Source organism: Phodopus roborovskii, unplaced genomic scaffold, assembly GCF_943737965.1.
Source record: "Phodopus roborovskii unplaced genomic scaffold, PHOROB, whole genome shotgun sequence".
NCBI classification, from domain to species: domain Eukaryota; kingdom Metazoa; phylum Chordata; class Mammalia; order Rodentia; family Cricetidae; genus Phodopus; species Phodopus roborovskii.
In genome coordinates this window covers 2,451,781-2,474,614 of record NW_026126611.1, presented here as the reverse complement: position 1 = coordinate 2,474,614, position 22,834 = coordinate 2,451,781, and the positions used below count along the sequence as shown (strand labels likewise).

At 51.4% G+C, this 22,834-nt stretch overlaps 1 protein-coding gene across 2 annotated transcripts in view; it reads right to left on the bottom strand.

Moving 5' to 3' along the window:
* The window catches only part of Rps6ka2 (ribosomal protein S6 kinase A2), a 192,696-nt gene that overhangs the window by 45,037 nt on the left and 124,825 nt on the right, over positions 1–22,834 (bottom strand). For both annotated transcript variants that reach the window (XM_051205997.1, XM_051205998.1), the window contains 4 exons: positions 14,895–15,011; positions 9,694–9,775; positions 3,230–3,310; positions 1,281–1,360 (listed from right to left, as the gene is read on the bottom strand). In XM_051205997.1, coding sequence (XP_051061954.1) covers positions 1,281–1,360; positions 3,230–3,310; positions 9,694–9,775; positions 14,895–15,011 — 360 coding nt within the window. The remainder of the gene's footprint in view (positions 1–1,280; positions 1,361–3,229; positions 3,311–9,693; positions 9,776–14,894; positions 15,012–22,834) is intronic.

The following is a 22,834-nucleotide window of genomic DNA, read 5'->3' as shown; positions in this document are numbered from 1 at the left end:
TCCTTGGTCACTACTCTCCGCCTTATTTATTTATTTTTTTTTTGAGACAGGAAATCTCACCAAACCCGGAGCTCACCAATGCGGCTAGGATGGTTGGTCCTGCAATGTCATGAGTCCATGCCTGGAAGTGCTGTGCGGTTCTGAGCGCACAGGAGTGAGCTGCCGACACAGCCTGTTGGGATGGGTGGTAGGCCCCTAACTCAGCTCCTTATGCTTGCATGCAGTGCTCATTCACTGGGCCATCTCCCAACCACTTTCACATTTACCATGAGACACCCGTGTCGAAGAGACTGTATTATCATTGAAATTTCTCCGAAAGCACACACACACACACACACACACACACACACACACACCACATGAAAACTGAATGTGGCAGAGACCAGAGCTAAAATGACTGAGTTATGGGCCTGTGTGGTGAAGCAAACGGGGCTCTCAGCTCCTAGGAAGGACAGCCGCCTTAGGACCTGCAAAGTGTCAGATGGTACCCATAGGAGCTAGCCCCAGTCTATGGGCTCCACCCCACAAAGCTGGCCCAGTGCTCCTTGAGTCATGAGGGACGCAGTGCCCTCACAGTGCAATTCTGGAGAGTCCTTACTTGTAGGGCCGGTACGCAAAATTAACGCTGCAGCTAGAAGCCAGCGAGGTTCATCCAGTGAGCAAAGACCTGACAAGGTATTCCTAAACCCAAACGCACAGGGGCGCTGCCCAGAGGAGAGGGTCACATGGCGTTAACTGTGCCTTCCAGGAGGGGAAGTGAGATGCCATCAAAAGCAGCCGTCCCCAAATGATACCATGAACTTTGTGTCACCTTTCCATCTGGGGCAGGGGCAGTGGACGGCGGCCAATGCTTTGAGGCGTACTCGCATAGTGCTCAGGAGGAGCCTGTTTGTAAGACCTGGCCAGCATGGGAGGCACACGCTTCTCAGCATGGGAGGCACACGCTCAGAAGGCTCCTTGATTCAGCTGCACAGATCTTACCCTGTAGCTCAGCGCGCGTGCAGTGAAGTTAAACCCTCAGTTTCCTGAATGCTGGGGTCATGGGTGTGTGTGACCACGGCTGGTACACACATTTACCACACATTCAATAAGGCGTCGTACACCACGCTCTTCCCATCACACAGACCAGAAAACACATGCCACACACCCTCTTCTACATCACACACACTAGACGCCCACCTCAATTGTCATACACATGCACGCCCACGTGTCCATCTCCTTGATGATCTTTCTTTCCTGTTTCCCTAGGCACACAGTCACCATCGTCATGGGTCACTCACCTCTTTGGAGAGCCTTGTAAAGAGGTCTCCTCCCCGCAGGAAGTCCAGAATCAGGTAGAGCTTGCCTTCAGTCTGAAAGGCTGTGGGAGGAGATGTAGTTGAGCACTTCACCGGCAAACATTGTTCCCTCTGAGCATCGGATCTCTGTTCTCCCGAAGCCTGGTGTCTCTTAGGTTCAACAAGGCTATTATTACTCTGCCATTCACTCAGCCAGGCACAGCTGACCAATGGGAGGTCAGCCAGCCAGGGACGGAGCCCAGCAGAAGGAGAGGGGGGCTAAGTTCAGCATCTCTCCCTTTTGTTGGAGTCTTGGAACTTGCTTTTTCCTTCTCCTCCATCCTTATCCCTTTTACTCCCGGTGGCTGAAAGGCTCGGGGAGAGGGCAGCCTGGGTTCCACGTTGTACCCACCCACCACTGGGACTACTATATTACTTAGGCCTTGCGCACGGCTGCCCACAGACAGGCCACTCGCTGGAACTTTGGGTGATGGAAGTACATTTTTTGTTTCCTCCCACGGAAGTGTGTTCCTGTACTCAGGGACCATTAGGGAGCGACTACACTTGACTGCTTTCTGTGCGTCAAAGGGGAGATCTTGCTGTATGTGAGGTTGTTGGTCCCTCAGGCCACAGTCTACACAGTGGACCCAGGGGCCCACTGAGCACATGATAGCGACGCTATTACTTTCCAGTATCGGGAAGAGTCTGTCGGCCTCGGTGGCCAGGTCAGTGTCAGAGGATCAGCAATCATGATGACCCGGCCACCATCAGGAAATATCCACCATTAGGTATCAGGTTTTACACTCAGGCCAAAGGGGCCTGCTATTTCCGTGTATTGAAATATATGTATTTTTCCATTTTCTAAAAGTTCCAGGACCATTAGGAATGCCAGCATTTAGAATCACAGCCCCTAACTGGAAGACCCTTAGTTGGGGCTATGTATACGGCTGTGTGAGCCCTGTGTGCCTGTAGGGGCAGCGGGAAACAGAAGGGATGGAGGGCGTCCATTGACAAGTCTGCGTGAGACAGCCTGGCCTCCAGCACACACCCTCCAACTGGATGATCCTAAGAAGATAAGCATGGCCTGAGCAGGGACGGCATGCAAATTTGAGAAGCTTTTTTTTTTTTTTTTTTTTTTTTTAAATAAAAGGCTTAACCAGTTTTTTAAAACACCCTAGACATCAACTCCATCCAGGCTTTGGTCGGACCATAGCCCAGCCCAGGGCAGGATAGGAGGGAGGGGCCGGGCTTTCCTGCCAGTGGGGGAGCCATGGCTGGGTCCCACCCGGCCCCGCAGCCCACCGAGGAGCCAACCTTTGTCCTTTCTGAAGGGCGCGCCACGTGGCTCTAGACAGGCCTGAACTCTGGAAGTCTCCCCATTCCACCCCAGCCTCCGCTCCCTGGTCATAGGGACCGCTGGTCCTTCTCTGCCCTCTGTTCACATGAATTCCTTAACAAGGGAAGCGTTCTGTGGGGTATAGGACTGAGCAGCCATCGTGTACGAATTCTGCCTCCTTCCCCGATGATGACGACGAAGGACACAGGCAGAGAACGGGTGTTTAGAAACGTAGGTCTGTGAAACACTTGCCCTGAGCCTCAAGAGCCCCCAACAACAGCCTCCCCCAGGGGTCACTGCACCACCGCGGCTCACGTCACTCCCCATCATGTCCCACCCCAACCTAGGCTAACCTTGCTGGAGATTAGCGTGGTGATGTCTCCACGCTGGGCAGCCCCACCTCACAGTTTCTGGGACGACGTAGGGCGCCCTGATCTTTCAGGAAAGAGACTCTCACGAGTAAGGGGACTTAAGAGGCCGCCGTCCCCACACGAGACAGGGGTCTGCCACCGTGAGGGTCTCCTTCTTTTGGACCAGTTGTTGCTGTCTCAGTTTCCCCCGTGATCAGAGGCGTCTCCCAGGGCCCCCTCAGAGAAGGTCACTTTGCTCCACTTACCGTAATGCAGTTTGACAATGAAAGGGTGATTGACTTCGGCCAGGATGTCTCTCTCCATCTTGGATCTGACCCTGTCCCGCACTGTACAACAAAAAAGGCAAAAGGCTTTCATTCCAGAGCCTGGGGGGAGGGGGGGAGGGGCCGGGGCTGGGATGCGCGACAGCCTCACAGGCGTGGGAAACCTAGCGCGGTACAAGGGCCACTCTCTCATCCTCACCTAGGTCTAAGGAATCAACGCTACATCTTGACACGCTAGCTTCCTTGTTTCTAGCTCCTTTCCTTCTACCGGAAACATTGAAGAAACACTGTAGACACCCCGACACTTTCCCCGTAGGAGAATCTACTCGTGGGCCTTAGGAATAAGGGTTGCTTCCCACGGACTCTGCTGTCCATCATCCGGTGTCGTCTCTGGCCCCCAGTCCATGCTTATCACCCCCAGCCGTTGCTGTTTACTCCCTCAGTGTTGGGTCTCATCGAGGGCCATTTTCTTACTGTGTTGGTGGAGAAACTGCTGTATCTGTTTTGTATCCAGAAGAGAATGATCTCATGCCTTCCTCCTTCCCTCGACTTTTTAGTTAAGTCCAGGTCAGCTTTCTTGTCTACATCGTGGTCTGTCTGACTGGGGCTCAGCTGGCTCCTCTAACTTGCACTCCTCATGAGTTGAGGTCAGGTGTGGGGTCTATGCAGGACCGCAGCTGGACACTTTGGGTGAGCAGGTGAGGGCTCTGCCTTAACCTTCTGGGGTGAGGAGGAGCCTGTGGGGCTAACCTTCTCCATGTGCCGCTGAATGATTGAGCGGGGGAGCTAGCAAGGGCTCCCTCTCCAGGGATGAGATCTGTCAGCCCTCTTGCAAGGGAGGAGCAACCCAGGAGAGACATTCAGACACGCAGCAACCTGTGCACTTCCTAACTTTCATTCAGTAGTGTTAGCGTTCATTTAGGGTCCTTGCTGGGTCATTCCAGACTACAAAGTGGTACTTTTTCCATTTCTGACACAAGAGGGAATAAGACAATTCTGTCTCTAGCCACCAAGGTGCCTGTGGATCACAGAATCACAGAGGTAGAGAGGTGCATGCGTGTGTGTGCGCGTGTGTGCGGGCGCGTGTGTGTATTACATTTTTTTCAGTGTTCATACTTTCTCACATCCAGCCATCTGGAATACAGACATAATTAGTTTTGAGGCAAAACAAACGAACAAAGTAGAGACTGACGACCACTTGAGTTGTAATAAGAACAATTCGTATTTCCTTTTTTAGAAGAAAGTGGATGCCACCTTCAGGGCGGGAACACTGACCTCCAGGGGAAACGACTACCAGTTAGGTCTGAAAACACGGGTAAGGACACTGTCAAATTAGTCCTGCAGAGAGATGCCAGGGAAGGACAATCCCTTCCAACACTGGAGAAATGCCCGCAGGAACAAGGGTTCTGCGCTGTCTGTGGGACCAGGCGTCACGAGCCATTCTTTCAGACATTAACTACTTCATGCCATTGACGGCAGGAGCACAGCTTGACCAGACCAGCACTCTCCCTAAGCAGATGGCCCTTGCACAACAGACTGAAGTGATGCATCCCCCAGGCCATCTCCAGACCAGTTGATTCCCATGGGAAAAAGGACAGAGAAGCTTCCTGAAGGTATGTGTGCCGGTGACACTCCAATACGCCGCAAGACTGGCTGACACATCAACGGTGCTGGAAGAAGTCACCGCCAGCCCTGTCTTAGCTCAGAGGGCATGGGGCCAGGAGCGGCTCCCCAGGTAATGTGACCAGTGGAGTCAGAGCTGGCTAAGGCTCCAAACTCAGTTTCCTAATCTCATCCATGCACCAAGGAATCTCCACATGAAGAGAGACAGGAGAGAAGTTTCAGATTCTCCCTTGGCTCAGACCTCCCATGAAGCCCCAGGCACCTGCGGCTGGCGATCTAGAAAGCCACCGTCCCTCCCACTGGATACAGGACGCCTGTCACAGCTGGTAATAGTGCTCATGAAGTATATAGATGAGATCAGACCCGTTAGACATTGGGCCTCAGGGGAACATGTTTCTTGGCAGGATATTCACTCGGTCAAACCCCCTCCATCTCTAAGTGGGAAGCCACACTCCAGGGTTCCCTGGATTTAAAGCATATAACATGAAGCTGTTGCCCACAGTCACTTCACGCTGCCCCAAAACTTGCCGAGTTCAAGAGCACAGGGTCCTTTAGGAAGTACCATGCTGTCATGAAGCAGGGAGGATAGGACTGGGGACCGGAATGATGGGACCTTGCCGGGGAGGCGAGCAAGGGCATACACCTGCTGGCTCCTTTCTCCTTCAGCTACTGAGCAGTTGACATCCCTTTAGAAATGGCCTGTCACCTTGTAATGAAGGAGGGGGTTGTGCCTGGCACTTCAAAGTTAAAGTAAAATAGACCCGTGAGAACCGTTATCCTGCTTGTCAAGTCACGAGTTTTCCCACTGAGACGACACAGCCCTCCCTCCCGCAACACACGTGGCCGTCCACGCACTGGGTAGAAACAATCTGAAGTTTCGAAATGATTTCCGAAAGCCACGCCCCCTTTTTATTCCCTTTTCAAAACGACTTTGCTATTCAAATGAATTCCAGGCCCCCCTGGCAACTGTACTCTTCAGAGCTCAGAGCTCGTGACTGGCGAGGGGAGGAGGTACGTGGGTGTTACAGACACACCTTTTTATCTCCACCGCATTTATTCCAATTAACTGGCCTGCAAGTTGGGGGTGTGGTGGGGATGGGAAGGAACTGGTACTTGAGTAACTCGGGATAACTAACGGGATGCAGAGATGTTAGAAGCAAACAAATGTGAACGTTCCTGTGTGTAGACGCTTTTCTCCCAGTTGTGAGGGAGCTGGGCTTGGGGGTGGCGTTAGCCCAGTGTTAGCACACAGGAGGCTCCCACGTGGTGGAAAATCATGTCTTGCGGCTGCCACACTCAAAACACCGCTCTGTGGGGACCCTCCATTTTCTCTTAAGAGAGAGACCTTATTGGACTTCTGCGGGAAATCCATTCCTCAGTGATAGCCCATCAGAGAAAGCCGGAACAGTGTGGAATGTAAGACAATGTCTGGTATTAGCTGACTTCAGAAGGAGCACAAGGAGATGGGGACAATTTCCCATTCCTCAATTTCACAATATGTAAGTAACTGCACATAGTCAGACATACTGTCCTAGAGCATTGGTTTCTAAGAATTATGAGACACCTGTGGTGTCTTACAGCTCATGGGGAGTGGCTATATTAGGAGGCGTGGCTTTGCTGGAGTAGGTGTGGCCTTTCTGAGGGAAGTGTGTCACTGTGGGGCGGGCTTTGAAGTCTCGTATATGCCCAAGACATGTCCAGTGCCAGAGTTCAATTTCTGTTGGCTTCTGATTAAGATGTGTATTTGTGTATATGTCTGTGTATGTGTGAAACTGAGTGTGTGTGTGTGTTTGTGTATGTCTATGTATTGTGTAACTGAGTGTGTGTACATTTAGCACAGACTCAGGGCACCTATTACGATCCTTCAGGAGATGCAGGTCTCACGTCCTATGTATAAAAATGCATTGGGAAGGAACCATTCCTCAAGAGCACTTCATTTTGAATTATAAATTATTTTGAAGGCTGACCATGCAAAGGAGACTGAAGCTCCAGGCTGAGCATCATGGTCGACAATGATGGAGCAGAGGAGCTACTGAGTGCTGAACACAGAGCATAGCCTTCCTGTCTGCATTCGGTAACACAGGCTCCTCCACTCTGACTCTCCTCCATCCCAGAGCTGGGGAGGAGGAGGAGGAGGATGTGTGATGCTCATCACAGTGAATACCACAGATGGTACCAGCTGCTGCCATCCACCTCTTTGGCTTCAATCCAAGAGGGTGTCTCATTGGGATCTGAGGAATTTACCACTGCCTCATTCCATTTTAAAACATTTCTCCACCCCCAAGAAGTCCAGGCCCGTGAAGAATCCAAGCCTGTGTCTCCAACTCCTTTTCTGAAGCCACAAAGGCACCAGCTGCCTCTGTGGGCTAGGGTCCTGTTTGCTTTCTATTGCTGTCGTAAGACCAAGAGGAGCTTGGGAAGGAAAGCAATGACTTGGCTTACACATGGAGATCACAGCCCACCACTGACGGAAGCCCGGACAGGAACTCAAGGCTCACAGCTGTAGACAGGACTGACCTTTACTGGTTTGCTCCTCATGGCTTGCTCAGCCTGCTTTCTTACACAGCCCAAGACCACGTTCCCGGGGGGAGCACCAACCCCAATGGGCTTGACTCTCACACATCAATCACCATCAAGAAAACGCTCCCACAAACTTGTCTACAGACCAATCTTTTTGGGCCATTTTCTCAACGGAGGTTTCCTCTTCACTCATTTGTAACTTGCGCCAAGTTGACAAAAGCAGCTCAGTCAGTCGGTTTTCAGCCTCGAGAAACCAGAATCACTAGATAGATAGGGGCTTTGTGTGAACCTCTTCCTCTCGGCACCCTGTCCCCATGATCACCCACAGGGTGGCATGGGTCAGCGTTGTATTTATACGCCGAGAAATACTGAGTGGACAGACCACGTGACTGTTACGATGGGACAAGATGACAAAATGCCGGAGAAAGCATCTCTGGAAGGAAGGGCTTAGAGTCTTGGGGAAGGGATGGTGACAGGCGCAGGGGGCAATTCACGACTGGGATGCGTGGTGAATGCTGGTTGCGGCTCTCCTTTCCCGTTTTTAGTGAGCCCGTGGGCCAGTGTCACCCACAATCAGAGTTATCCTCACCTCAGTTCAACCTCTCTGTAAACGTCTTTGTAGACACACCGCGGTGTGTGTCTCCTGGCGATGCTGGTGATGACAGACTAAACGCCACACTGGTGTTTGTGCCCAAGGCTGTGGTGGGCTGTGCTACGGATAGCACCGCTACCTTTGTGAAACAGCTGGGTCACAGAATGTGTTTCGCTTCTGAAGAACTGCAGAAGTAGTTTGTGTTGGGGACTTCCAAATGATCTGGATGTAATGTCTGCTTCTCCGAGACAACCCTCAAGTCTACCTTATTAAATGTTTCCTACATACTTCCTCAGCCAGGAAGAATAATTCTTTGACACTTCTGCGAAGAATTTCGGACAAATTCTTCACAAAAATTGACAACCAGCTATCACGACGTAATACCACCCATAAGATTAGGTTAGGTCTAAGAAACATGCCTTCATTTGTGCATCTGAATGATCTGTGAAAAGGCCATATGCTATGCATCTATGAGCTACTTAACAGTGTTTACACTAGGCATATTCGGATGACATATCTCTGCCCAGACTGGCAGAAGTAGCCGATATTTGCATTTTCTAACTACTGATTAACGTAATTTATCTCTTTTAAGAAAAGAAGACTGCCCATTGTGAAGTTAGGCCTTGGGTCTGACACACCTGCTGAACACTAGAGTCATCTACCTCCCTTGAAGGGATTTTTTTTCCTGCTTGTGTAGTAAGATGGTTACAGTCTGCAGACACTACACACACACATCTATTGCCCTCTGGGATCAGTTCTATGCTGCTTGATGTCATATTCTTTATCTCCCCAGCTAGATAGGAAGTGAGCTGAAGGTTCAGAATGACACATTCTTTGGAGTCCTCTGCTGCTGAGGACAGTACATTATAAGACCTAAAAATCTAAGTGCCCCCTTGACATCCACTGGGCCTCACAGCATCCCCAACGGGCTAAGCATGGCCTCCTACGCTCCTGCCCCAGTCAAGGCTCTACCACAACAAGGCTGGTCAGTACACATCACTAACGAGCCACCGTCATATTATTTGTCCGTGCTGCCATGAACCTCGTGTACAGGCCGGTAACAAGCCACTGTCACATCATTTGTTCACACTGGTGTGACTCCTATGTGCGGGTCAGTAACAAGCCACTGCCGTATTGCTTATCCATGCTGGGATGAATCCTGTGCTGGTCATGAGCTTGGATCCTCCTCAGTGTGATCGGTACAAAGCTGGTCAGAGTTGAGTCCCGAGTCTGGGCTTGGGACGGGCCCTTGGGTTTAATGTTTCCCCTCACTTGGGGAATGCGCATACCAGAGGCTGTCTATCCCCAGCCCCTGGGGGGGGGCAACCAGGGAGCATAGCACATGTGTGAATCAAGCTTCCTGACAAGCTGAGCGACCCAGTGTGGCGTGTGGTGCTGGATCTACTGTGGAGCCGGAACAAATGGCTTCCTTCTCCCTGCTTTTTTCCCTCATGGGTTCTCTGCGGCACAACACATGCAGAATGCAACTTGTGCAACAACCTCCCTCTATAGACGGAACAGACTTTGCAGGGGTAGTTACGACACCAGAGAAATGTAGGCAGCTTATTAACCAGACCGGTGAGTGCCCGGTACCCTCCTCTGGGGTTCCTGAAAACACAAAGACTAAGGAAAGCCCATATTCCTGCACATTGCCGAGTGAAGGCCGCAGTGGTGTGTCTCAGAAGTAACCGGCCCCTCCCAGGACTCTTACCTTTCAAGGTGGCTTTCTTCAGGACCTTCATGGCGTAGAGCTGACCAGCATCCGATCCTGAGACCTTCCTCACCAAGAATACCTGAGGAGCACCAGGAAATACATTGGCTATCTGTGACTGTTAGCTTGGTCAACTGGACGCAGCCTAGGCTCACCCAGGAGGAGACCTGTTGGAGGACTGTTGACATTGGTTGACCTGCGCAGCTGTCTGTGGTAACTAAGGTAACTGATGTGGGAGATGCAGCCCCACGATGGGCGGTGCAGACCTAGGAAGGAGGTATTGCCCTGTATTGTATGAGAGCGAAGAAATTGAGTGAGAATATTCATGGGTCCACTTCCCTCTGCTGCTGGTTGTGGTGTGGTATTAACGAGCCTTCTCAAGCTCCTGCAACTGCCCTGTACTGTGGAATCGTGGGCTAAAAGAAACCCCTTCTCCTCCAAGATGCTTGTGTCAGGGTATGTTACCACGGCAGCGGGGATGACCCGGGACTCTGTTCTAAATGATCTGACAAGGGGGCACGAGGGAGCTCCAATCACGGACGCACTTAGGCTTCCAAGGGACGCTTCATCTGCCTGCTGCAGCTCTGTGGTGACCATCGTCCTGCTTCTGGTTTGGGTAAACACTAACTTTTACTGGGTGGCAGAAGGGAGACACATACAGAACGGACGGGACCAGATGTGCAAGACACGTTGGCGACTCTTATTTGAACTCTTCTTACCCAGATCTGCCTTATTATCACACCATGACCATGAACATCATGACCAAAGGAAGTTGTGGAGGAAAAGGGTTCATTTGGCTTTATACACCCATATCTGTTCATCATCAAAGGAAGTCGGGGCAGGAACTCAAGCAGGGCAGGAACCTGGAGGCAGGAGCTGATGCAGAGGCCATGGAGGGGAGCTGCTTACTGGCTTGCCCCTCCCCCCACGGCTGGGTCAACATGCTTTCTTATAGAATCCAGGACCACCTGCCCAGGGGTGGCCCCACACACCATGGGCTGGGCTCTCCCTCACTGATCACTAATTAAGAAAATGCCTTACAGTTGGCTCTCATGGATGCATTTTCTCCTTTGAGGTTCTCTCTTTTCAGATCATTCTAGCTTGTGTCAAGCTGACATAAAACTATCCAGGCAAGATTCTAGCTGTGTGCAGCAGAAGCTCACTGACAGGTTTTTTTCTTGTTTTGGTTTTTATTTTCTGACTCTTAAGCACACTCGTGTGGGTATTCAACATTCTCTGAAACGTTTTTTTGACGCATGGAATAAATCAACTAAACAAAAATACCTGAGACAGGCTGAGCTTAAGGCAAGATCATTGATTTTTTTTTTTTAAGTTGATGAAGAAAAATACTGAGTATAAAAAGGAATGTTCCCCACAAATGAAGAAAGCTCTGGGTTTCCTAAAAGAATTTTCCCTCTGGTGTAAGCCCTGCTCGGTACCAGAGCCCACAATGACACCCTCGGCCCTGTGGTGAGCAGATGCAGCTGCCCTTAGATGGATGGATCTTTGCATTTCTCCTTCCCAAAGGCTCCTCTCATGCTGAGCCCTCCTGTGTGCACTTTGGGACAGTCTAGCTCCACACAAATCACTCTAGGTAGCCCACACTGGCCAGGGACTCAACACCCTCATTAGCCTGTGCCTGTAATATCAATCAGAGCAGGACTGGAGGTTTCCCTAGCCACGGGGCAGGTCATTCCTCCTGGTTCTCTGTCATAGACAAAGAGAGTGTTCAGGAACCTGCAGAGCATGGGCAGAGCATGGGTCTCTCGGTGCGAGAGACAACCTATGGACCAATGGGTATCAGCTGTCTTTCTAGGAGATCCCAACATCTATTGCAGCAGCGCAACAGAGGAAGATGCACTGCCCAGGACCCACACTCACAGATGGGAGTGTCAGCTAGTCTACATCGTGCGTCCTGCAGGGACAGGGGACCACCATCACAGAGAATGCACTGGTGTTAAGATGTGTGGGGCCTCCACCATAAGTATGTACACATCGCCACGGCTGGGACCCCAGAGAGAGCTTGGGGCTCCGTTTCATACGACGTGCCAAGTGCCACACTGGATTTGAGGCACCAAACCCTCCCACAGGATCCCGGGATCCATATGGTCCTGCAAGAGCTCTGCACATCCCTAGAAGTTACTTCAGATGAAAGGACTCAGGCTCTAGGCAATGTCGTTTGGGTCGAAGCCACCTCCTTGGTGTAGGGAACAAGCCGGGGCGAGGCGGGGGGGTTGAGCTCATTTCTACCAATACGCAGGTAGGAATGAGACAGCAGCAGTTGGAATAAGGGACATTTTTAATACACAAAGCATTAGTGAGTAGCTGCTATGCCTCTGTCTCTGAACTGACTCCGTGTAGTCTCCATCTGATACAATTCCATTCCCTCTTCCAGCCTGTTCCTGACATACAATGCATCTGTCTGCGTTTTGTCAAAAAGTGTAGAATTGATAACTCCTGGCAGGAGGCAGAGGCAGGAGTCCAGGTGGTGATGATGGGCCCTAGGTGCTACCCACCCATCCTGTCACTTGGGACTAAGAGCTGGAAAGCAAGTTGGAGCTTGCAGCAAGGTCTGTGCTGTTGGCCACAGGACCAGCACATTCTCCCGCCAGCCATCAGGTTAGAGTCAGTGTAAGCTGAGCACTGAGGAGCCAGCACAGAACATTGCGTCTGCACCCCTGTCTGGAGCCTTCATGCCAGTGTGTGCAGCCAGGGATGCACGTAGGCGTGGCCAGTCTTCATAGGGAGAAGACTATCTTGCCGGGGTCACTGCTCAAGCTTGTCCGGCTTTTAGACTTTGGAAAGTCGGTGACAGTAAATACAAAATGGCCTCAGTCAGAGTCATGGCTGAGGGAGCAGCCCCTACCCTGCCAACGTCTAAACAGAAAACCACATCCACACGTGATCCACACAGGCACTGGGCAGTGCCCCCTACGAATTAGCTGAGGTACAGTCAACTTCTACACAGACACGTGCATATAAAGTGCTTAAAATGTGGGTAGTCTTACTCTGCAGCCCAGGCTGGCCTCAAAGTCACAGTGATCCTCCTGTGCCAGCCTTTGAGCACTGGAAACTGTTTTCCTTATTGCATTTCATATTTTAAAAATGAAACCACGGGTGAGTGGCTAGTGCTTTCGATCTTATATTTTTTTTTTTAAGCAGGATCTCTGCCTTTTTAAAGGCACAGGAAACAGCTCTGCTCTGTCTGTCATTGTTAATATGCTCCTACTAAGTGCCAAGAACTGGAGCCGTGTGCGACAATTCTCCCGAAGGTGATCAGAGGACTGGACAGAGGTCACTTCCAGAACCATAAGAGAAGGGACCATATAATTTAGAAATCTATTTGGATGCAAGGGGAAAAGCCCCAAAGAAACTTGGACAATGCGGCTGCTGTATCTCTGGTGCTTTGTACAGTGGTGTGCGCTAACCTGTTCCGTTTTCAGAACAATGTCTGTGCAGATAGACAGATGTGTGGCCTGGGCCGTCACTCTCCACTGCCCGGAGCTCTCAGGATCTCTGTAATGAGTGACACCATTTGCCTGATTCCCTCGACAACATGTTCTCAGTCTGGCAAGGGGAACTCCAACTGCAGGATGCCCCGGGGCCCAAGTCAAAGAAACATAGTCACTTTCTGGGGACTCTCAGGCAACAATCTCCCCCGAAGGCATTTAGAGCCTCGTGCATGTAATGCTACTGGTCAGCTAAAAGAAAGCAAGGACATTTTAAAATGTCATTTGCTCCCTTCTCATAATGTGGAACTCACAAATCACCACACCCCAGGGCACTTGAGAGAGAGAGAGAGAGAGAGAAAGCCTTAGTATTTCTCAATAGAAGGGAGCTGTGGAGGCTGGGGAGGGTGAGGGATGATCCCCACCAATCACAGGTCCCGACACTTCTGGCATCTCCACCCTGGAGCAGCCAGTCTGTACTACTCCACTGAGCACCAGAACACAATACTAGGCTTCATCATCGCCTAAGACCAGACTCCCCAGGACAATCGCAGTGCTGGTGAGGCCATGTCAAAAGCCTTTCCATACTGTGCCCTGCATGGGAGTGCAGGGTTACTGGGCACAGAGCACCTGGTAGGACCAAACTCCGGGCTAAGGGTATTCCGGTTCTGGGGTACTCTGGCATGGGGACCTCAGGAAGCTGAGCCTCGACGGAGTCCCAGCCAGAGCCTGCCTATACTGGGGCTCAGTGTGGCTGCTGTTGTAGGAACCATCTGATGTGGGGCACAAGCAGAGAGACACACAGCTGGAGTTCAATGGCAAAGATGGTGTCCTGTTCATTTTGTGTCGGGGTATCCATTTAGTCACTCAAGTAAGGAAGGTAGAACAGTGGGCTCAGTGATGGGAAATGGACAACCATGGTGGGGTCTGGACTTCTAAGCATGGCCTTCCCTGGGGTCCACGGCATCCAGACCAACAGAGCAGCCCAGAACCTTCCACAGAAAGGCCGTATGCATACTCTACACTTATAGGTGCACAGCATATTTGCCTGCAGAGCAGGAATGAGATAGTGTGGGGTGGTCAGTCAGACAGCTTTGACTTCCCCAGCCAGACTTCTTTCTCTCATGCTGCCCTCATGAAAAAGAACGATCCCTTAGCTGCTGTCTAGAGCCCAGGAAGAGTCCTGTCTCCCTGTCCCCAGGAACTCAGGTGCCTGTCAGCATCTGCCTATCCAGCTGCTAGTCCAGTGGACATGGAGAGAGGGCCACCCTGGGAAGAGCCAGCATTCCTGTCTCCTGAAACAGATCAGCTGCCGCTGCTATGACCCATAGGGGCAGATGTCAGGAGACATGCAGGTCCAGCCCACAAACCCTACCCAGGTGACAGCCAGCTTGAACTCGTGGTTAATCTAACCCATGGCACAATTATATAAAATACGTTAGTTACTTCATTTTACAGATGGAGAAATTGATCATTGACCCAGGGATGGCGAAGAGACAGACTACAAATCCTTGCCTTCCTGATCCTTGAGTGACAGCTGTGTAGGCCAATACAGAGAAGGGCCCACCCCTTTTCTCCTTTTGAAAAGTTTTCTTATTTTCTCATCTCTCCTTTCCTTTTCAAGAAGATCTGTTGAGGCTGCAACTTCCGAGACTCGCTGACTTAAATCAGTGATCAGGCCCTCTCAGCCAGTACTGCCTCTGCGTTCCCCTTGCCCCCTCCCCCGCCACGGTGCTGATCCATTTAACTCACCTTCCCATAGGACCCTTGTCCTAAAACCTTCAGCAGCTCGAACTGGGAAGGGTCTGCCTTCTCAAAGCCTTCCTTCACATGGTTGCTAATGTCGATCTCCTTCACGATGCCTTCTTCCTGCAAGGCAGCAGCGACAGTGGTTAGGACATAGCCAGGCCCCCTTCAGTCCATGTCCACCCTCCCCTAGAGCTGGAAACATCGACTGCTCTGGGGACTCTCGGCCATGGGGGGTTGAGCTGATGTGCCTGGGACTGGCCTGTCAGCCTTTAACTGCTTTCTGCCCTCCAGAGCTTTCAGTCACCATTACCACAGGGGAATCTCCACGTTTTCTCCATGAAACCCACTCTGCAGTACAGAAATGTTGCCCTGAGGGTGTCTGCCTCCACCACGCTACTCGGGAGACTGGGGGGAAGTTCCCACGTGGAAATGCAGACAACTTATTAATCTTCCTAACTCACTCACTTTGCAATACTTTTGACACAGGTAATTCAAGGACGGCTACAGGAGAGCCTTTCGTCTCTATAAAACCTGCACAGCAATCACGACGGCGTCCACCTTCCTATCCTGAAGCCGTGAGGGGTTCCTATACACAAGGGATGCAGGTTCTGCCCAATCAGCAGCCATCCGAGTGAGGGATCTAGACAGCATATTTTCACTCCTAGACAGAAAGGACAGGCCGGGAAGGCATCCCCAAACAGCCAGCAGGAAGTATCCTTCCCGGGAAGGCATCCCCAAACAGCCAGCAGGAAGCAGCCTTCCCACATCTTCCCAGGAAAAGAATGTCTGCTCCCAAACCAGTGCCACGAAACGCACCAAATGCTCAGTTTCTGGCACAGCACCAGAAAACAGAACTCTCAAACATAACTAGATGTTGAGTGGAAGAAGCCAGCTTCAAGGTCAGATGCCGGGCTCCACTTACAAAGCCACCACCCCATGACTTAGGAGAGAGGAACCAGAGGCAAAGGTCCCCTCTGCATGCCATAGATGACAAGGAGTCCTAAGAAATCCCACTGAGACGCAGCAGGGTTCCAGAAGACACAGCACCCAAGCCAAGCCTGGCACTGATGTTACAAAAAAAAAAAAAAAAAAAAAAAACCCAAGTCATTTAAATGAGAGAGCCAACCTACTAGCACTTGACTTTTGGAAGCCTCCTAATTGTTCCTCTTTTCCAGGATGCAGCCTGGGGACAGTAGCGCAAATCCCCGCTGAGACCTGTGTAGGACTTTCTGGATCTCACCCAAGACTCAGCCCCACTGCAAGGCACACAGAGCTGGGCGAAGTCTGCTCTTGGATAACTGGGATCCACATGTCAGAATGTCTCCTTAGAAGACCATCCAAAGCAGTGGCTGGGGGGGGGGGCGGGCGGGTGAGGATTACAGGACATGCTAACAGGTCTCTAGGAGTTGCCACCATTGAAGCAACTGATACAGCTGCTTCCAGTCCGGCTTCAACTTTTAACATGACGGTTGCCTAGAAAATCACTGACATGCTTTTCCCATCATTTTCCACTACATTTCATACATCTGAACCTCCTGTCCAACATGCTCCGGGCGGCCGGTGCCCAGGTTCACAAAGCTGGCTGCAGCAGCGGCCTGCCTTCTCTGTCCACAGCACTGGGCGTGAAGGGTCCGCAGTGAGCTTGGAGCTATTGGCTGCACGAAACCTCACGGTTGTGTTCCCTCTCTGCGGCTCTCTCCACCTGCGGGTGTGTGTCCTGGGTGGACACATGCCCAAGCACGTTTTCTCCCTCCCAGATATAAAGTGTGTTTTGCATAAGAGGGAAGGGAGTCCCTGTCTCAGGGATCTTCTGCCTCTCAGTAGAAAAGCTGGAGCAAATGCTCCCTTCCTCCTCACCCAGACCTGCCCTTCCTCCAGTGTGGTGGTTTGAAGAAGCGTGGCCCCACACAGCCTCACATATTTGAATGCTTGCTTATCAGAGAGTAGCAGCGACACCACTCGATGGGATTGAGGAGGTGTGGCCTTGTTGGAGGAAGTGTGTCACAAGGGGTGTGGCCTTTGGGGCTTCAAATGCTCAAGCCAGGCCCAGTGTCTCTCTCCTCCTCCCTGCCGCCTGCAGGTGGAGATGTAGAGCTCCTTCTCCAGCACCACGCTGCCTTGCTTCCCGCCAGGATGACAATGGACCGATCCTCTGAAACCGTAAGCCAGCTCCAATGACAAGGTTTCCGTGGTAAGAATGGCCTTGGTCCTGGTGTCTCTTCAAAGCAACAGATCGGTGACCAAGACATCTTTACAACCGATGCCTTGCTTCTATTGAGAGCGTATTTTAAGAAGATGGTGGGAAAGGGTAAAGTACCTCCCCATCCCAGACAAAGCTGACCTGCCTGCCATGCTCCCTCACTAAGCAGGTGAGCCTGTCTTCTCAGGAATGCCCCCCCCCCCGAAACTGCATCAGCCCTTGCTACTTTCGAGTTCCTCCACGGTGATGGGGGGACGTCCTTCTGTACATACGTTTCTCTTACTGGCTGAAGAATAAAACACTGATTGGCCAATAGTTGAGGCTATGAGACGAGGAGAATTCTGGGGAGAGGGGCAGAGAGAGAGGCTGCCCAAGAGTAACATGCTGGATTACAGGTAAGCCACAGGCTCATGGCAATACACAGATTGGTAGAAATGGGTTAACAATTAAGACAGAGCTAGCCAATAAGAAGCCCTAGCCATCGGCCAACAGTTTTATAATTACTATAGCGTCCGTGTGTCACCTAACCTCACTGTCCTCCCAAAGGGGAGGGGGGGAGCCCTTGGGAAAGCGGCTTCCGGAAGTGAAGCCCTTGATCTTTTCTCTCAAGTCACCAACAAAGTAGTGGCCACAGTCCACAAACACCAGAGCTCAGAAGGAGAGCCTGACTTCAGTCCATTAGTGTGTGCAGAGAGGGGCAGCCTGCACGTGCCTGTGCACATACTTGTATGTTGGCACCAGGCAAGAACACTCTGAGAGAAGATGGCTGGTGGGAGATGTCATTCTGTAAATATGTTTCTCATACTGGTTAATGACTAAAGCACGGTTGGCCAATAGGAAAGAAGATAGGAGGGACTAGGAGACAAGGAGGAAAGAGGAAGTAGGAAGGAGGAGTCAAGATGGAGAGTCTGGAGGGAGCAGGACGCCAGCTGGCTCTCCAGTAAGGTGAAACCACGTGCAAATACATAGATCAACAGAAATGGGTTAATACTTAAGACAGAGTTAGCTGATAAGAAATTCTGGCCAACAGCATTGTATCAAATACAGAGTCTCTGCGCGTTATTTGGGGCTGGCGCGGCGGCAGGACAAGACCAGCGGCAGGCAGAAAAACCTTATTCCTTACAGATGGCCGTCTGCTTCATGGGGCCAAGCAGTAGATCTGCTCAAGAAGATGGCATGCTGAGAAGGGCTGAGAGGCTGGTAAGCAAGCAGTTCGTGGGACAGCGACTGTGTGGGCAATGACCGTGTGTGTGTGCACACGCAAATACGTGCACACTGCACAAACGATGAAGCCAGCAAATCCCTCCTCATTTGAGGTGAGCTGGGTGGCCCATCACACCAGTGCCAGAAGGAGGCAAAGGCAATGGCCAGGATTAATTACTAGCCACCGCTGAATCACTTCCCAGAGCCTGACCCTGGGCTGGGGTCGGGTACCCCGAGGTAACGTGTTCTCAGCCTCTAGCTCAGCCTGGTAGAGACATACGATGTATGCTGTGTCAACACTTCACCCATGGTGGATGGAAAAGGGACTCACACCCCAGGCTCTGGGATTTCTTTGTGAATCGGACCTCAGAGTTGAGCCTGAAAGGTTATGGAAGGCTTCCGGGAGCAAAGGCATCTAGAACATGCCTTGAGAACCAAAGCAAAGGCATGCGGATCCCCCGAAGGGAGAAGAGCCAGGCACGATCCCCAGGGTCGTATGCTGAGGCTGAGCAGGTCTCTGCCCATCCTGATGTTAGATCCTCCTCTTGTGTAACAGTGAGTACAGTTTTACTGCCTCTCCGAGACCCTTTGGCAAGCCTCTGACATTAAAGAGAAAAGGAATCTTCTACAGAAATCTTAACAAAAGCACCTTTTATGGCCACCCTGTGAAATTGTTTTAAACAATGGGGATGTGCTATAGGGAAGCCAACTATTCCGATGCTAAAAATTAATGTGAGCAGCAAATCTATGCTAACAGTTGTTAGCCTGGAGATCCTGAAAGATTAATGACTCCCCAGGCTGGGCCCAGCAGCATGCCCGAGAGGAGAGTGAAGCTAGAACTGAGCTCACTCAGCCACATGTCAGGGTGGCAGCTCACCCACCGCCTCTGTGCCCAACCCCCACCCCTGACAACTGGATTCGCAGCTGGAAAGAGGTGCAGTTAACTGAAAGGCAGTCGAAAGGAAGGGAGATTTCTTTCTTCTGCACTGTGCTTTTTGCCGTTTTCCCAGCTTCCCCCAGGAGCCAGGCGACACACATCTCCTTCTGGCTCATCCACTCCTAGGGAGACGAAGGCCTGAGCTATGACACAGTGGTCCCCTCCAGCTGCTCGTCAGTGTGCTCATCTGAGAGGGTGCAGAGTCACTCTCCCCAGACACGCAACCACCCATGCCGGAGAGCAGCGACTGTCCCGCAGGAATCACCCTGGCATCCCTCCCAGCATCCCAAGTCACCACCCTCGGGGAGGCGGAGCCGAGATCTCACAGGTAAAAGCCTATCCCAGGAAGTTTGTGCTCTAGCAGCTTCCATGACCTGTGTGTGGGACTGGGTGGCTGTCAAGCGCTATCGCCTTGCCTGCAAGAACGATGCTCAACAACAGGATTCTTCTGCAGCTATGTTTATTGCGCGGCTCATTACAGCAAGTTGAGGGAAGACCCCGAGGAGGAAAAAGGGCTCTGCTTATATAGAGGAGCTGTGTCCGTTACTGACAGTTGCAGCGGAGCTGTGTCCATTACTGACAGGTGCAGCCCGCAACGCTCGTAACGGTCACCCCATGACATGGATCGCACATCCGCGCCTTGCTGGCTTATGGACAGGAAACCGGCACCATCTTCGGGAATGGCACCGGTGGCTCTCTACAGGTGGCTTAGCGGAGCCAGGCAGGAGCCCGCCATGGCTGGGCCTTAAAGCGCACGGGGCTTGGAGAAGGATGCAGCACTCAGGACCCGCGTGCATCTATCTGACTGGTCCAGGAGACACGAAGCTTGTGGGACGCTGCGGCCAGCAGGGACACTGGGGGGGGGGGGAGGTGGGGACACATTGAAACAAAACAGTGTTCTCCCATGTGGGTATAAAACCAGCAGGTAGTTCTGGGAATCCTCAGGAGAGACTCAGAGAACCCAGGGTAGGACTGGGGTACGAAAGGGTACCACTTAAAATCAGATTAGGGAAAGTCGCCTCACAGGGCTGACCTCCATGCACGTGGCAGGTGCCGGTTCCAGAACGTTCTCTGGAAAGCACTCTCTCACCCTGCCACATAACTAGCACTGCCAGGCATGTCTGGGCCCAGGGACCACTGGTATCACACACACACACAATGGCCATGTTCCTTTGTGAGCTCTTCGGTCACTCACTGGAGATGTGCCAAGAGTGGGTCCACTGTATGTGGCTGGACCAACTTCCTTTCAGATGTCGCCATGGCTCTAGGATGGATGTGTGTTCTGCCCTGAGATTGGTCATACGCTTCTTGTCCCCCGCAAGAGCAGCTAGCTCTCTGCTGCTCCCTAGACAGTATCCTCCTATACGCCACGCAGCTCTGGGCAAGACCTAAAATGTGCTCCTCTCTGCCATCCTAGGAGCGAGCACCCTAACCGGCACCTTGGATTTTGCTCCCTGCACAATGGGCAACATTCAAGGAAGCCAATTTTTACCGACTAGGTCTTGAGCTCAGAAGCCAAGCATTGACTTGAAGCGAGTTCCTGAACTCACACGCATGATCGTGAGGGCGAGGCACCACCTCGCTGGCTAACTCAGGAAGCCAGCTGTGGAGAGAACGCCGCATCCGGCTGGTCCAGTCACGTGACAGTGCTCTCCAGGCACAAAGCCCCATGGGAGTGAGCGTGAGTGTCCAGGGTACTTCAGGGCAGGCAGGTGTCAAGGGCAGCTCATGTACCACTCTCCACAGAGACTCTCTGACACTTGTCACTGCTTTCCCAGTGGGAAATAGGGTCAGCAACAACAGTGCCTTCATTCCTGTATGCTTCTTATCTCCCCAAAACACAGAACCCCGGAGCCCCAAAGGACAGGGCTTTTTAACAAAGAGGACTAAATCAACACTTCTATGTAACAGACCCTGGAAAGGAAGTAAAACAGGAAAGGCGGTGAGCCCACAAACACAGCTTGGCAGTGGTGCCCGCACATTTAGCTTACGCCAAAATAAATGTTAGGCACAATAAGAGGGTAAAAACACTATGCACAAATCAATTCTACTCTGATATGTCAAAAACAGCAAGGCAGTTAGACCAACGGGGGAACCATAAAACGTTTAAAGGGATAAATATTAAATATGCACTCCTAAATATATAACAGCAGAGAGACAATCGGAAGGGTGTCTAGGGTAACACATTTTTTTTAATCCAGTTTAAAATCTAAATTTTATGTTCTTCCTTAGAAATTAAAAATGGCAAAACGTCTCAGGTCAAAAAGTACAAAAACAAAACAAAACAAAACAACAACAACAACAAAACCACCTATCCCAACACATGTGGAAACAGCCAAGGAACCAGGAGGGTGGCCAACCTAATCAGAGCTCCTGGCAGGTCATGTGTGCCAGAGGCTCCTCGGTCACACACAGTTCGTCCAAACTGTTTGGTTCTGGTCTGTGTCTCTTTGCTTTTGTTTTGCCCTATTTTCTTTGTTCAGACTGTTCTGAGTCACGCCGTAAAATCAGAAGTTACTATAAAATATGGCGGGAGTGGGCTGAGACCATTCCCAGGAAGGGTGGCTGCTTTCTGAACAGAAGCCAGCCCAACTGTAGGAGAGAAACAGACACCAGAAGCTCTACGATGGCAAATCCACAGAGACTATGAAAACAAAACAAAACACACCACCACAGCACAGGCCACTTATGAAGCTGTTTGGAGACTTTTTTTTTTTTTTTTTTTTTAAATAAAATGTTGCTGAGTACCAGACTGCCTTAGAGAGGATGAACAGCTCACGTCATGTGAAGCTGACACATGGAAGATCAGCCATGGGGATCTGCTACAGGACCCCTTAGGAGAACAAAGAAGGCCTTGACAGCGTGAGGCTCTGGCCAGCAGGAAAAGACCAGTTCTGTGGTATTTAAAAGCAACTGCGTCTCTTGTTGACCATTCTCTTACCCCTTCCTTTTCCCAAGTCCGGCATTCACAGTCTCATTTCTAGGTTACGAGGAGGGCTCACGGGTGTTCCCTTTCTTGATTATACAAACGCCACGCATGCCAAATAATCTGCAAAGAGTCTCAACCAAAAGGGAGGGATGCTCACTACATCGGTGTCCTGACTGCCGCACTGGGACCCTAGGGCTTTCGTAAGCAGTGTTCAGAGGGCTTGAGAGCTGTCTTCCTGTGAGTCTCTGGACACACTGCACTGCTGCCTCCAAGGGCCCCAGTTCTGCAGGCTCCACCCTTCCTGCCTGATGACCAATGTGCCCTTAGTACCTAGACATTGGGCTGTGGAGTCACAGCTACCCAAGGCTAACCCAACCCCAGGGCAAATGGAGAAGGAGATGGGAAGGCAAGGCTAGAACAACCTCTGTCCTCAGCACGGGACTCAAAGCTACAACCAGCCCTGGAACACACCTCGATTATACCCTGCGCTCTGCTCAGATCTGTAGGCTGCGAGAAACCTGAGATCCCATAGGCTGTGGGCATCTAAACAGAGCGTTCAGGATCCTCTTCTCCTCCCAACCCTCCTCTGTCTGACCCAGTTCTGTGTCCCAACTAGAAATATTAGAAGTCAGAGGCTCAGGGGGTCAGTGGTGAGGCGGGGGGGGGGGGGGGAA